Consider the following 15,711-nt stretch of genomic DNA (forward strand, 5'->3'; position numbering starts at 1 on the left):
GTGTAAGTTTTTGAGGTCCTCAAGGATTCTGAGGCCGAAAGGTTTGATGAGTTTTTCGTTGTTTTGGAATCTGTTTCTGGTTTCTGGATTTGTTTGAAAAATGCTGTTGTGCGCTGGATTTTCTGGTGTTGAGCTCTGTTTAACTGCGTATTGTAGTGAGAGTTGTGTGCGTCTGAGTGAGAGTGGTGGTATGTTGGCCTCGGCCTGGAGGCTCTCCACCGGAGAAGTGCGGAAAGCCCCCAGAGCGAGGCGGAGTCCTTGGTTTTGTATTGGATCTAGTATTTTTAAGACGTGTGGTTTTGCCGATCCGTAGACTTGACAGCCGTAGTCAAGCCTGGACCGGACAAGGGAGATGTACAAGTGGAGAAGGTGTTTTGAGTCCCCGCCCCACTCCGGATTTGATAGAATTTTCAAAGCGTTTAACGCTTTCTGGCACCTCACACGAAGGTCTTTGATGTGTGGTATGAATGTAAGTTTTTTGTCGAAAATGACGCCGAGGAAACGAGCTTGGTCCTGGACGGGAATCCTTTCCCCGTATAGTGTCAAATCCGGCTGCAGCACACGTCTGCCTGTTCGGCAGAAGTGTACTGCAACCGTCTTTGACGGGGAGAACTTGAAACCGTTGTTGTTTGCCCACGTTTCAAGTTTTTGCAGCTGCATTTGCAGCTGCCTTTCCATAGATCTCAAATGAGGATTTTTCGATCGGCAGCATATCAAGAAGTCGTCAACGTATAACGAGCTGTCTATGCTGTTCTGGAGGGTTTTCACTATGGAGTTTATTTTAATTTCAAATAGGAGAGGAGAAAGGATGCTCCCCTGGGGGACTCCTTCCTCCTGTTGGTGGGGGTCTGAAAGGGAGGATCCGACACGAACCTGGAAGGAACGGTTCTTCAGGAAGTTGCCAATGAAGGCAGGGAGGTGACCGCGTATGCCGAGTGCGTGCAGGTCTCGAAGAATGCCGTACTTCCAGGTTGTGTCGAAGGCTTTTTCTAGGTAAAAAAAGATGGCGATCATGTGGCCTCTTTCGGCGAACGTCTCGCGTATAAAGGTCTCCAGGCGGACCAGGTGATCCAGAGTGGATCGGGTTTTCCTGAATCCGCACTGGAGACCGCTCAGCGAGCCTGTCGTTTCCAGAAACCACATGAGTCGCCTGTGAATCATTTTTTCTATCAGTTTGCAGAGACAGCTCGTTAGGGCTATAGGTCTGTAATTGGATGGGTGTGTGTGGTCTTTGTTAGGTTTGGGTATTGGAATGACAGTGGCGAGACGCCAAGACTCCGGAAAGGAGTGCGACCGCCACATGTCGTTGTATATGTATAGTAGGAGTGTGAGCGTTTCTGAGGGTAAGTGTCTAATGATCTTGTTGTGGATGTCATCCGGTCCCGGGGCTGTATCGCCCAGGTCCGAGATGCACGATGTTAATTCGTCTATTGTGAAGTCTGCGTTGTAGGTTTCAGTGTTGTTTGAGTGGAAGTTTAGGTGTTGTTTTTCTCTGTTAGTTTTGACGTTTTGAAAAGTGGTGTTGTAGTTTGCTTGGGATGAGTTTTTGGCTAGAGATGTAGCTATTGTGTTTGCAATGTCTACTTGTGTTTCAGCTGTTGTTCCATCCGGCCTCTGGACGTGCCGAATGGTGTCTGTGCGTCTACCTAAGAATTTTTTAGCAATTTGGAAAACTTGATTGAGTGGTGTCTGGCTGTTGATTTTGGAGATGTATTTTTGGAATGATTGTCTTTTGCTCTCCCTGAGGCATCTACGTGCCTCAGCTCGAGCCTTTAAATAAAGTATCTTATTTTCTATGGTGGTGTTGTTGACGGCTCTTCGATACGCTGCCTTCTTTTTCTTTACTGCGTCCTCACATTCCCAAGAGAACCAGATCTTGTTCCTCCGGGGTTTTGTTTTTGTTTTTGGAATGTGATTGTGGCATATTTCTAAGAGCTTTTCGTGAAATTTATTGTAGTTGTGGTCGAAATTGGGATTAAGAATCTTGGAACATTGATTGGCAAACCCGTCCCAGTCGGCTTTTTTGAAGTTGAAGCGTTCTGGGATCGGGTCGTTTTGGAGGCTATTGTTTTTGAGGAGAATTGGGAAATGGTCCGTACGGTCATCCAGCACAGACCACTCAAGATCTGGGACTAGTTCAGGGGTACAAAAAGTAAGGTCAAGGGATGAAGTGCCATAAGTTTCTGAAAGTTGGGGATTTATCATTTAAGAGACAGATGTTATTTTGAAATAAAAAGTTTTCTATTATTTTACCTTTCTGGTCTATAGGTTTGTCTCCCCAAAGGGGGCTGTGGGCATTGAAATCACCTAGTAAAATAAAGGGTTTTGGGTGCTGAGATTTTAAGTCATTTAGTTGGGTTATTTTGAGGGGGTAATTTGGTGGGATGTAAACTGAGCAGATCGTGATTGGTCTGTGCAGGGTGACCAGTACGGCAATAGCCTGGAGGGTCGTCTTAAGATGTACTTGTCTGTGGAGTGTGTGGTTGTCGGTGTAGATGGTGGTACCACCGGAAGCAATCTGGTTCTCCGTGTGAATGTGATGGTACGCAGTAAATCCTCTTAAGTCTATGGTTGAAGCCGGGGCGAATTTTGTTTCTTGAATACAGGCCACCCGTGGGCACAGTGTGGCCTGTAAATGTTGCAATTCTGCAATGGAAGGTCGGATTCCGCCGGCATTCCATTGCAGGACCGCCATTATGAATTTTTACTTTTTGATTTGGAGCACTTAGGCCCCGGCTTCGAAGAAGCACTCTGACTCCTCCTTACGGGGGAGGCAGAGTGTTTTCTAGGTTGCCGTCCTGGATTGGACGGCGGTCTAGTGGGGGATTTGGAGGAGTGACAGACTCCGCCCTTCCCGGGGTCAGGCCGGGGAGGGGGGTCGGAGATGTCTTCCTCCATTGGTTGGTGGTGGGGTAGGGGGGTGTCTGCTGGAGAGGGAGCAGACGGAGGGAGCTGGGAAGAGGGGGAAGGGTGCACCTCACGCTCCATCAGAGGGATGAGGCGTGAGGTGGAAGAAGAAGAAGAAGGAGGAGAAGAAGAAGAAGGAGAAGAAGAAGAAGAAGGAGAAGAAGAGGAAGAAGAAGAGGAAGAAGAAGAGGAAGTGATAGAGGAGGGGGGAGGGGGAGGAGAGAGGGCGGAGGGAGAATCCACCCTGTCCTCCCCTAGAACCTCAAAGCGGTTTGTCAGAGGTGTCTCGATGAAAGGAAGAACCTTTTTTGTTTTACTAACAGAGACATGCCTGTTGACCGTGGGCTTTGGGAGGTCAGCAGTTGAAGGACTTGCGGACCTCGTGGCTTCCCGTGCTACCTTGGCGTATGACCGGCCAGGGATCGGGGTCACAACTGGCGGGCAGGTAGCTTTGCGGGCCTCCTGAAACGAGCAGCCATTTCGTACTTTATACTCTTGGATTGCGCGTTCTTGAATCCAAGTCGGGCAATCCTTACTAAAGGCTGTGTGCTGGCCGTGGCAATTGGGGCAACAAGGAATAGCCTTGCATTCCTTCTCAGGATGCCCGGTCTTGCCACAACGAGGACACACGGCTGCGTGTCGGCATCTCGACTGACTATGTCCGAACTTCTGACACTTGAAACAGCGCAGAGGGTTCGGTACATAGGGTCGCACGTCTAAGACCAAGTACGATGCCCGAACGGTGGCTGGAGGGCAACACGAATCAAAGGTCAGGATGACCGTGTTGGTTTCGAGGGTGGTCTCCCCCCGTCGGAGAGTAATCCGGCGGGCGTCAATCACACCTTCGCAGTTCGCCACAATTTCCTCCATGCTGCAGCCCTTTAGTTCATGGCTGCGGACGACGCCCTTCGAGCAGTTCAACTTCTGGTATCGTTCGGAAGTACATGGAATACTGCTGAAGGTCGTGATGTTCAGAAGTTTGGCCACTTCAGTCTCTGTTGCGCACTTGACTAGGAGTACACCAGAGGACAGCTTCTGGACATTCGTAGGAATGTATCCCAGAACCTGTCTTAGTGCATCTCCCGTCTTGAACAAATTTAGATCAGTGATCTTTTTCTGTGCGTCTTCTTTGCAGCAGATGGCCACGTACGGCTGCTTCGGAAGCTCCCTGGGAGAAGGGAGAAAAGAGGCAGACGTAAAGGTCCTTTTTCCAGTTTTGGAGTTTTTGCTCGGCTCGGCGGCCGCACCCGCTTCCGCGAGCCGAGACTTTTTAACGTTGGGAGCTGGGGAAGGGTCTTTTTTTTATTTGGATTCCATGAGAGTTTTCTATTTTATTCGACTCCGGGGCTCCCCGCCCGCCACGGAGCCCAACAAGGGGACACATAGCTCGGATATCCAGAGCTGTGCCAGGGCTACCCCGGAGCTATACTCTCAACGAGAAAGTACAAGACCCTCCCGTCAAGATTGACCCAGGGCTTGATGGGGTTTCAGCTCTCAACCGGTTGAGTGGCATGGGCCGTGCCACCCTCCCGTCTAAGAGGAAAACCTGGGCCAAAGAGGTGTGTTGGTGAGGGACAGTCCGTGGACTGATCTCACCTCAACCGCCAGGTACCCGGTTTCCCTCCGCACGGGTCGCACCTCACGGTCAACAAGGCGCCCACTCTGTGGGATGGGTGACCTCTCTTTTTGCTGCACATGAGGTCAGCGGTGGCAGGAAAGACAGAAGAAGAAAGAAAGAAGGAAGGAGAAGAGGAAGATACACCAAAGTAGGTGTCGCATCCGGATCTCAGAGGATTGGGGTCCGAGTGCGACACCTCGCCTTTGAAGGGGTTGCACCTTCTACAGACGAAGCAGTGGGTCTATTTATATCCCCCCGACCCACTGGGGGTGACCTTTCTTCAGGCACACACACAAATGATCAAATTCTGCTAAATTATGTGGGGTGCATAAAACCACGGGAACAGTTTAATGGGATGCATACAGTGAATTACGCACCCGCAAGGGTCTACTGCATAGCAACCTGAACACTAGATATATATGTATCACGACGCAGTGGAATCAGGGGCTCGTCAATTTTGGGGCATAAGAAGTAATTGATATCATCTTAAAGCCTGTCCATTTGCACTGCTTTTGAGGAAAAAATTATCCATTTATCTTGGAAGCAAGTCAAGATATTGGCCATTGAAATAGGTGAGGGTTGCCTGATTTCAAATGTAAAATTAATGAGAAAATGGCTGCCAAAGTTAAAATATTTCCTTAGCTTGAAAGTCTGTGGAAACTGAAAATTTACATCTTTTATGTCTATAATCAAAGTTTTTCAGTAAAATACACACATAAATGTGTTCTTAAAAGGGCATGAACGGTTTTGAGCCAAAAAACAAAAATTCAATAAAAATTCCGAAGCCAGCGGAAAAAATGCCAGTTTCTAGACTTTCATTATTTTGACGAGCGCCTGATTTCACCATGCTGCCTCACATATACTTCAAGTCGCGGTAGGCCAAATAGAAACAGAAAACGGTTAAAAAATTTCCATTGGAGTGTTGGAGCCAAGTAAATCTGACTTAATAGAAGCAGTTCCCATGAAAGTGCCTGATAATAACAGCAATACTCCTAAAAATAATGTTCAAGTATCACCAAAATCAAGCAAAAAAACATATTTTTCCTGTTTTACTCTAAACTACATGTTACAAGACCTATGGGAACACACCATCTTGCTTTCTGTCATGTAGCGTATTGAAAAATCCGAAAACAGGAGTGATAAATTTTATATCACTGGATAGTATAAAAAACAACAACCCCCAAATAAAGTGTGGAATAGGATAAGAGTAAGAGATCAAGCGGAAAGCCATGATGAACCTAGAGAAGAGTCACAGAGAATGATGTACAGAAAAGTGGGAAGACATGGAATAATATAAAGAGGCTAGCCTAGGATAGGGAATATTGGAAAGTGTTTTCTTGCGGCCTATACCCTGATGCAGAGTGAGAAAGGCAGTGATGGTAATGATGAAGATGATGATGATGATGATGCATCACAAAAGCCCCCCTTCCCCCTACAGTCTGAGAAACACAACGCGGAAAATGGTCAGGTCTTGACTGCTGACCATCATAATCAGGGGTGAGCTGAACAGCAAACAATACAGGTCCAACCGGTTCAAGAAGGCCACTGCTCTTCCTGAAAGAACCCGTATCAGAACAAAAGTTAGGGAGAGAAGGACCAGAGAAGGATACAAATTTAAACTCACCATGAGACCAGCAGTAACAGCACTCTCAAATTCTCTGTAGGCCTCCCAGATATTGGCTCCTTGACTGACGTGGAGCCCCACAGAGGCCAGGGCCCGCTCAAATGCCTCACGCACTTTCTGAATGCCTTCCTCCTCAGCCATCCGGCCAATGGCAAACTGGACGTACTCTAGCCACACTGGCACAGCTGAGACAGATGGAGATTATAAGAGACACAGTCGTCACACAGGCATATATCTCAGGGACATTATCCTGTTGGATCAGCGGAACAGGACAAGAACATTTCAATCCTACATATAAAGTGGTTTGATAAATAAATTAGCAATGCCAATGAAAATGTAAATTTTAACTATAGCCCTTTTTTATTTGGTACCTAAGAAAGAATTTTCAATTCTAAGAATTATGCTTCTTGAATTTTAAGAATCGGTTCATGAATAAAAAAGTTATGGGGTTGTAAAGGTCGGCAAAATATGGATGACCCACATATAGGAAAATACTCCTAAAAAGTGGACACGCAGTAGCAGATTCTGTAAGAAAATCGACGATATCTCGGTAACTAATCGGAGTGTTCGAGAGAAACTTGGCTACCCGATTAATTTTTGGGTGTAGAAATCATTTAGTCGTAGTTATTTTGTTATAATTAAAATTTTGGTGTACATATTACGATTTTGCGAAAAAGGGGTGTTGGGATGAGTCCATTTTATTTATAGCATCGCATCACAACATGGGATCTTTAAGAATATATGTCGGCAGCATGACTAAATAATTACAAAGCTTTTTATGATGACTTTAGACCATGCCAACCATAAAAGATAAGTTAATTCAATCTAGCATGCCGTACAATTAAAAATTCTTTTTCCCCGTTGAGACGTGAACACCCCGAGACGAGATAACCTCGCCTCCGAATACCCCCATTGCGATGTTACAGGGGAATAGAGAGAAAAACAACTGGATGCGTGCGCCGGCCATTGCCCTATTTCAAGTGACCAATGAACGGGCCCGGAATAGTTATGCGGGGATTTGTAGGTCACATACATTTGCCGTGAGAGTGAGGGGAAAATGGCTGGTCTCCGTGCGAAGCCGCTTTGGATAGGGGGTAGTCATGCATTTATGATCGGGTCTAAACAACTACTTGACACAGAATGTTCAAAATTGAACACACTATAGAGGATAGATATATCTATTACCATCTCGGCGTTGAAACTCAAACTCCTTATAGTTTTCGGTGTACACGATACGAAAGTGTTCCCGACACCAAAAGTATAGGTTAATTTATGTGTACGAACTTCAACGTCCACATATCATTAGTTTGCCCTATTTTCTGATTGGCTGCCGAGTTTCAGTCGGATTGGTTTGGAAATAGAGCAGACCGAGGTTGACACAGTTAGTCACCTACGCTTCGGCCGGGTCCGCAAAATCGTCCGCAAATAGGGACCAAATTTTCGCCGCGCGGGAAAGCCCGATTGGCATTGCTAAATAAATTTAGGGTCTCTGGAGATAAGGAAAACAAATGCAACTGTTAAAATTCTTTTTGCTGAGGAAGTGTTCACTTGAAACCCAAAAATGCAACCAGAATAAACGATCTTTCAATTTCCAGTCATCACAGTTCACTGTGTAAACTAAGGTCTTGTTATAAGTCTTACAGTAAATGTTTTTAAAAAAGTCTTTTGTCATTTTCCTGTCGAGAGTTTCTGGAATTAAAAGTTTAGCAAACAACATGTAGCATTGACCCTATCGCCTATTTTCTTGATCTCTACCACAAAAACAATTGTAATCAAGAATATGACTCACAGAGATAATCCTGAAAAGCTTTTTCAAACAGTTCCTCCACCTTGCTTCGATCACTAGCTGTGGCTACTAATGTAATTTCATCCCGCAGCCAGTCCAGCCACAATTCTGTTCAGGAAAAAAAATGGACTATGAAAATTAATCATCATTTAAAAGTTGTCATAGAGTAATTTTAAAATTCAAAATAAAAAAGGACCACTTTAAGTTTAAAAATTACATTTAAAAACAAACTACCAGCACTGAGAAATCTGTTTTAGATAAATTTGTACATTAATTACTTTGAAGGACAACAGCCAACAATATAAAAAATATAAGTGTGGAGAGCTGACAAAATGCGTTACTTCTCGCTATTCACAAAATGATATATTGACCAAATATCGACATTAGGGTCAAACTTGTAGATTTTCTATTGATGCCATATTCTTTAACAATAACCTGCTTTTTATTATTTCATACTTATCAATAGTAAAAACTACACCTGCAAGCGTTATGTATCTATTTCCTTAAGGTTTGAATTTGAGAAGTAATTAATTTTGTCAGCTCGCTTCACATATTATTATATTTCAGCACTGATCAAAATTCACTTTGGAAGAATATTATATATATATATATATATATATATATATATATAATATATACAGTAGTCTCCGCCTAAGATCCCGGCACCCGGGAGCAAGGGAAATGCGGGATCTTAGGTGAACCAGGATCTTAGCCGACGAACCTAAGGAAGAATCTACCTTGACCCATGTTAAGGCTTACAATCGGTAAAATGTCCTCCCTCTACTCTAAAATGAACTGAGTAACCCTGGGTGGGTTTATGACAAATGGCGAGCAAAGAGTGGTTAACCTTGATGACCTGTCACAGTGCATAGAGGCATGGGGCGTGCCATTTTCCCTTATTACAGGGTCCCCATCAAATCCTGGAAATTTTTTTCAAGACCCCAAAATTTTTTTCAAGACCCCAATTTGAGGGAAAAATCAGGCGCCGCTGTGCGTCAAGAATGATCCCCCAAAAAGCCCACTATGAATGATAAAAAGTCAAAATGTCTTTAAATGAATACAAATGTACGTTTTGTAGTTAGTCTTCAAACAATAGATGATTATAATTCTGGGTGACCTCTACCCAGCTTCTCAATTTTCCCGCTGGGGGGGCTCCATTTTCCACGGACATGTTACAAAACAATGACAGCGCATGCTCCATTTATATCTAATATAATATGTATATGTTTGTGAATACACACACACACACATGTAGGTACATTATATCCAGTCAACATGTCAGTGTGGCGCTGGGATCTTGTGTGGCTTTGGTATTTCAGTTTGTTCTTACTTACATGTATTTATATTTTCCCCTCATCATATTAGCCTACATAAACTACAGGCCCTATATAAAAAAATGAATCCTGTTTTGAGCCTGAGAAAAGACCTATTTCTAGAACCAGAAAATCGACATTCAATAACCAGTCTGGGTGTCATGATTCATATAAAAAACGTGAAGACGAAAACTATTCACGGCTGTTACCGACCGCCAACTTAGTCAAACCGCCAGCCCGCGGCACTCCCCGTAACCCGATACTCTGTGACCCCCGTCACCGGGTCAGCGCCGCCGGTTCACTGCCGATGCCGAGTTACGGTTGTTTTCTTATCACACGATGTTTTTTAAGCATATAAACTGAGGCAGTAAACAAAAACTATTCTAGTGATCTCAAAGAAAATCACACGCTCTGAACGATCAATATAGTGTGGGCACGTAGAAGCGATCGTGAAACTGTACTGGGTACTGTTGCAGACATACGGATGCCATAAAACTGTATAGCAATTATGCAAAGTTGTAAAGGGGTCTGATGTTTTAAGTAAAAATTGAACATGATCTTTGCTTTTGATTTTGACAAAATTAAGGAAATATGATGAAAATAGGATAAAGTAAACACTCACGTGGTGGCATCATTGTACGCTCCGTCAAAGCAAAGATATTGAAGCTTGAATGTAGAATCGCAGAAAATTAGGATCCTTGATGTTTCTTTTCTGGCCTTTATAAGTTTTGTGAGTACTATGGGTTGTCCTCTTGTTTTGCACTGAATCGTATTGGTACTTGAATTGTTTAATTTTCTCCTAACTAAATGAGTATTAAGTTTTTCTTTTTCTTTTGTTAGTGGTCGCGTTGGGGAGATCTCTAGAGACTGAGAGAAGAGTTTGTCGTGTTTAAATGCTGGAGAAGTGCTGCTATCTACCATTAGCTGTCTAGGTTTGGATGGCGTGGATGTAGCAATAGGGGGGAGTTGAAGTGCTGCTATCTACCATTAGCTGTGTAGGTTTGGATGGCGTGGATGTAGCAATAGGGAGAGTTGAAGTGCTGCTATCTACCATTAGCTGTGTAGGTTTGGATGGCGTGGATGTAGCAATAGGGAGAGTTGAAGTGTTGCTATCTACCATTAGCTATCTAGGTTTGGATGGCGTGAATGTAGCAATAGGGGGGAGTTGAAGCTCAAACTCACTGTGGCCTGTGGTTGATGATGCAGCGCTAGTATCGAGAGATGCGATGTCTTCGTCCTGTCTTTCTTCATGACTAGTATTGTCCTCTGTGTGTGTAGATGGCTCTGCAGTTGAGTTACTTGTTGTGTTTGCCGAGTCTTCTAACGTAGATCTATGTGGTGAATGTGTTGTTTTTGTAGCTTCCGATGTTTTCGTTGTTACTAATTCTATTGGAGTGTTCTTGCTCCCCATTGATGTGCGATGATAGTGTGTGCATATCGAACAGTCACTAGCGCGTATATCAGACCGAAAAGCTGTCCACAAATTTGAGGAGGTTTCAGCTGCTTTTCTTGCGTTTATTATAGTTCCCTCAAACGAATGGGTCCTACTGCGCTTTATCTTGTAGGTACAGGCATAACATATCGTCAAAGAATGTTTACTCCTTTCATCAACTGCTATCGTAACCCCAAATACCAACAAGATATCGTGTGCAAAGTCAATGCATTTGTACGCTTTTCTCTTTTGCAATTTCTGTTTTTCTGATAGACTTCTACCACCACATGTTCTACAAAGTTCATGAATATACCGAACATGGGACGCTTCATCATGGCACTCCATTAGGAATATTAATGTTCCAATACTCCACAGCAAAAAAGCAGAAGAAATCCAAACAAGGCGAACGAGGATGGGGTACTTTCACACTCTAAGGTCTACACAAAATCGGTCACCATGAATCACACAGAATACGTACAAAGTTCTCTTTTCCTCATGTAACTCAGTACTATTTTCTCAAGAGTAATCAAGGAGAAAAAATTTAATTGTGGGCTCAATTATTGAGAAAAATGACTTTAAATAAAAATAAATAGATGCAAGTTGCTTTAAAAGTAATAAAGGATAGAGTGCATTTCTCAGCAAGCAGGATTAACACTAGTGAACGCACACAAGAGAAAATTATATCGTCTTGTCGGGTTGAAGTAGCCCTTTAAATTGAGACCCCACGTGGAGACATCGCATCTTTAGATCGGGAGATATTGGGGATCAAATTAATCGAAAATGACTGGAATCAAGTTTCCTGGGCACGGCCGAGGCACGCCGGGAGTGCCGCTGCCGTCACGGTACCTTGCACGGCTGACAGCTGATTTATTACCGTCTCGGGGTGGTCGGCGGGAAACCCTTGCCCGGTAACTAAACTGGCGGTTTTGGGGCGATTTAGACAGCCGTGTATTGCTCAAACTGAAAGTAGAGTAATAGTAATAACTTGAACGGCTCAAATAGACCTATTCAGTGTGAGAGGTGTAAGAACTGAGGAAGGGCAAGATGCAGTAACACTGAAATTCAGTCAATCTTGAATAGAAAGCTAAAATATAGACTAGATATAAATTACAGTCATCCCCTCCAATGAAACGCGAACACCTTAGTTCAGTAACAAGGCATGACGGATCCCGATTCAACCAGGCCTGCACCAATGCGTGCTTTGCAGAGAGCTCTTTCGTAGTTATCAAAATTCTAAATACTAAAAATTTGCTTCCAAGTTCAGTTTTTGACCTCTAGCGTAGTCTTCAGCTCCCCCCAAATCCCCTTCCCTGAGTTTATCTTATTAAAAAAAAAATTAAAGTCCTATACTTCACAGCGCTCAGACCGCCGGCACTCACAGGTTCATTGACCAGTCACGAGGGCGAACCTGACAAGACGCTTGTATAACTTTTTTTTCATTTTTTTTTTCACAAGTGACAGCAGAGGACACATTTTTAATACTGATTTTTTTTCAAGGCCACACAGCGTTCATAATGCACAACCTGCATGTTACAAATGTTGCGTTATCTATCGGACTATTACCGGAAAATTTCTGGGTGGTAACGAAAGCAAAAGTAGATCTTGATTCTTCCCGACCGAGCCTCGGTGTCACACATACACTTCCGCCATAGCGGTTCAATTACGTGTCCTCTTCATGATTCATCAACCATACTGTCTAGATAGCTACACTACTAATATTAAACAGGCCCTATCCTTTCCCGAATTACCGACCCATCACAAAATTCCCGACCTCCCGACCCATCTCAAAATTCCCGACTTTTTCCCGATTTCCCGACCTGGTGGGGACCCTGTTATTATCCTATCGTGAGTCTCAAGATCTACTCTTATCCAGTTGCCCCTCCCCTTTACCGGTCGAAAATTTATAGCTGTCCTTCTCTGACCAAGTTCCCTCGCCTTTGTCGCTATGCTCCATTATGTTGTGACCACATAAAGTAAAATTCAGTCTGTCTCGCAACTCCGGAATAGAGAAAACTGTTGCACTGGTCAGAGAAGAGTTCACAGCACGATGTGATCCCGCTTGGAGCGAAGTGATGTAAGTTTAGGTGGAGAGCTCAGATGCGAGAGCTATGTTCGGGGAAAACAAACGCGTCGGTCAGTTCACACATCTGTGGGATCCCATTGTACCGTTTCATAGAGTTTTAAAATGCTTATGTGATCACACTCACGAAAGTGGCTGATCCTCGACGCGACGGGCAGTTCATTGATCTCAACTTTTCACTCTTTTTTGATTGGCTGTCCCCGGCCGGGTGTTTGTTCCGAAAATTATGATCAGAAAGACGGGATATTAGTGGAATATAGACCTTTAGAGTGGATCAGAGCAGGATCTTAGGGGTGACTTTTGCATAGTAAAAATTCTGTTTTCTTAAAACAGTGGGATCTTAAGAGAACTGGGATCGTAAGTGGTGGGATCTTAGGCGGAGACTACTGTATATATGCAAACTATTTCACCCCATAGTTTACATCCATCCAAAGTACATTTTATTGCATTGCACTAAAATTCTTTTCAGGGTAAAAAAAAAAATCAGAAATAAGGACAAGGATAATTTAATTTAAAAACAGTGTTTTGAACTAAAGTATTGGAATTTATGTTATATTATCTCTATAGATATCACTTGGTGTTTGCCCCTGTTTCTGTTTTTCAGTACTTGCAAGGACACAAAGTTCACCTTCTGTGAGAGGAAAATGTGTGCTCATCTCCTGACGAGCATCTCGAAGTCGATTCAGATCTCCAATTTCTCGAAGAAGCTTAATTCTCTCTGTATGGTTGTCATACATGTAGGGATTTTGAGATATCTGAAAACGAAAGGTATTATCATCAAAATACAAATTTTCTTTTTTTAAAATATGTACTCCCAAAAGAGTTACGATAGTTGGGTTTTGTACTATTGAAAAAAAAACAAGCCCCCCCCCCCCAAACCCCCAATCAACCACATACAAAACATGCCAATCTTGTCCAAGGAAGCCTTGATTATTTTATATGCTGTCTTCAAATTTGTACTATCATAGATATAATTTACTTTACAAACTAATCGTGCATCCTTTAACATTAGAACTTCAGCTTCACCAGCATTCTGGCAAGCCTCAATACTGGAATGCCAAACCTGTGTTTTTCACATAGATTGAGGCTATACATGGGAGTCGAATCTTACAAAAAACCTTATTAACCCGAATTCTCCAAATCTGAAAAAAACCCATTTAAAGTTGGAAAGTGGATTATAATAATGTTCCCCTGAGTTAAAATAATTGGGGGATGGGGGAGGGTTGGAGGGCGCACATCCCCCCCCCCCCTCCAGCTCTCTCTCTCTCTCTCTCTCTCTCCTCTCCTCTCTCTCTATCTCTCTTGAATACAATGTAAAAAACATAATTAGTAATGTTTTGGTTTTCAAAAGAATTCTATGATTTGTTACTTGCGCACATCCCCCCCCCCCCTCTCCGTCCTGTGTTTCAACTTTATCTGATGTTTTGCAAATAGCCTAGTTTTTAAGTTTGAAATTTAAAAAAAAATATTGTCACAGAAATTATTTGCGACAGCTTGAAATACAATGAATGGACAATAGTCGCCTACATGATTTCTCTGCTGCAGAAAAAATACAGTAGTTTAGCAGCCCTCAAAAGCAGTGAAGAGCGTGAGGGTGTCAAAGTAAAATTTTACCACAAATTCATCAAACTCGAACCAGCTCTGACTGAGTCTTAGTGCTCCAGATTGACCAAAAGCTGTCAAAACCTTAAGTAAATTAATCATGCGCATTATTAGGCTACTAAATCTACTACTATCATACTATGTACTGTAGACAGAGCCTAGATCTAGAGTGTTGGTCATTATTATTTTTTGGAAGTGAGAATTCCCACCCGGGTCGGGTTACTTATATCGTCTTTCCTACCTATCAAGATGTAGTTTTATAAGACGTGATACAGGCTGTAGGCCGACCTATAAACCTGGGGTGAGAATATTTCCACAGGTGGATCTAAGTACTAGATCTAGATCTCTAGACTAGCACGCCTCTACAATTTTATGCTGGGTCTGGAAACATTGAGCACATTCAAATGAGAGTGCTAACGTTAAGGGGGAAAAATGTCACTTTTAATACTACATGATAAAAAATAAGCTTGTTCAATAGTTTTGATTACCATTGTGCAGGTACAAAGAACAATTTGAGTGCAAAACATTCGGAAATTGACCTATATTATCCCCTTTCGAACCTCAGGTCATTCAAAACAACAAGAGCGTCTAGAAAGGTTATAATTCAAATGGGCGTAACTTCTCGTAATATCTTATCAGCTTGTGAGAGGTGGTTAGTCATATTTTATAAGAAAGCTATGAAAGATAGAGCGTTATAAATTTTCATCGAAGTGGCTAGCCGTACCTGAGATTAAGTACGGCTAGCCAACCAGTCTAGCCGTAATTAAGTACGGCTAGCCTCTTCCATTCTAGATATAGATCTAGATCTAGATCTGATCCTATAAAATGCGTACATTATGAGGCTACATGCCCCGCTACCGTGTGTACATGACACTGAGACTTTGTGTCCGGGTGCGTGTTACCGTGTACGTAAACACTGAGGCTGAGGCTAGGTGCCCGGTTACCATGTACGTAGTCGGACTCAGCTTGTAAGTGAGTTATTTGAGTGTAAGGAGGTTACATAATATGACTGTTGTCGGGGGATTTTACATAAAACAGAATTAGATTAGACTAGATTTGGATACTAGAGTCTAGATCTCGATTGGACTGTGTAATTGTGTCAAAGGCCGCCGTTATTCGGACTCGAGTCCGAATAACATTTTTTCATATTCGGACTCGAGTCCAAATAAAAAAATTTCTTATTCGGACTCGAGTCCGAATATTAAAAAATGTTATTCTTATTCGGACTCGAGTCCGAATATGAAGAAATGTTATTCGGACTCGGGTCCCGAAAAAAGGAAGTGTCTTTTCGTTCTATAGATCTAACGTTCAGTGCTTCCAATTTTCCGCCATTTTTTAGTTTCCCCCAC

At 43.0% G+C, this 15,711-nt stretch overlaps 1 protein-coding gene across 1 annotated transcript in view; it reads right to left on the reverse strand.

Moving 5' to 3' along the window:
- Positions 1 to 15,711, reverse strand: part of LOC101863819 (squamous cell carcinoma antigen recognized by T-cells 3) — a gene marked incomplete at its 5' end in the record, with an annotated part of 52,196 nt that overhangs the window by 32,819 nt on the left and 3,666 nt on the right. Inside the window, 3 exon segments of the mRNA XM_005099651.2 lie at positions 6,150 to 6,334; positions 7,939 to 8,043; positions 13,389 to 13,515. Coding sequence (XP_005099708.1) covers positions 6,150 to 6,334; positions 7,939 to 8,043; positions 13,389 to 13,515 — 417 coding nt within the window.

Source organism: Aplysia californica, unplaced genomic scaffold (assembly GCF_000002075.1).
Source record: "Aplysia californica isolate F4 #8 unplaced genomic scaffold, AplCal3.0 scaffold00221, whole genome shotgun sequence".
NCBI classification, from domain to species: Eukaryota; Metazoa; Mollusca; class Gastropoda; order Aplysiida; family Aplysiidae; genus Aplysia; species Aplysia californica.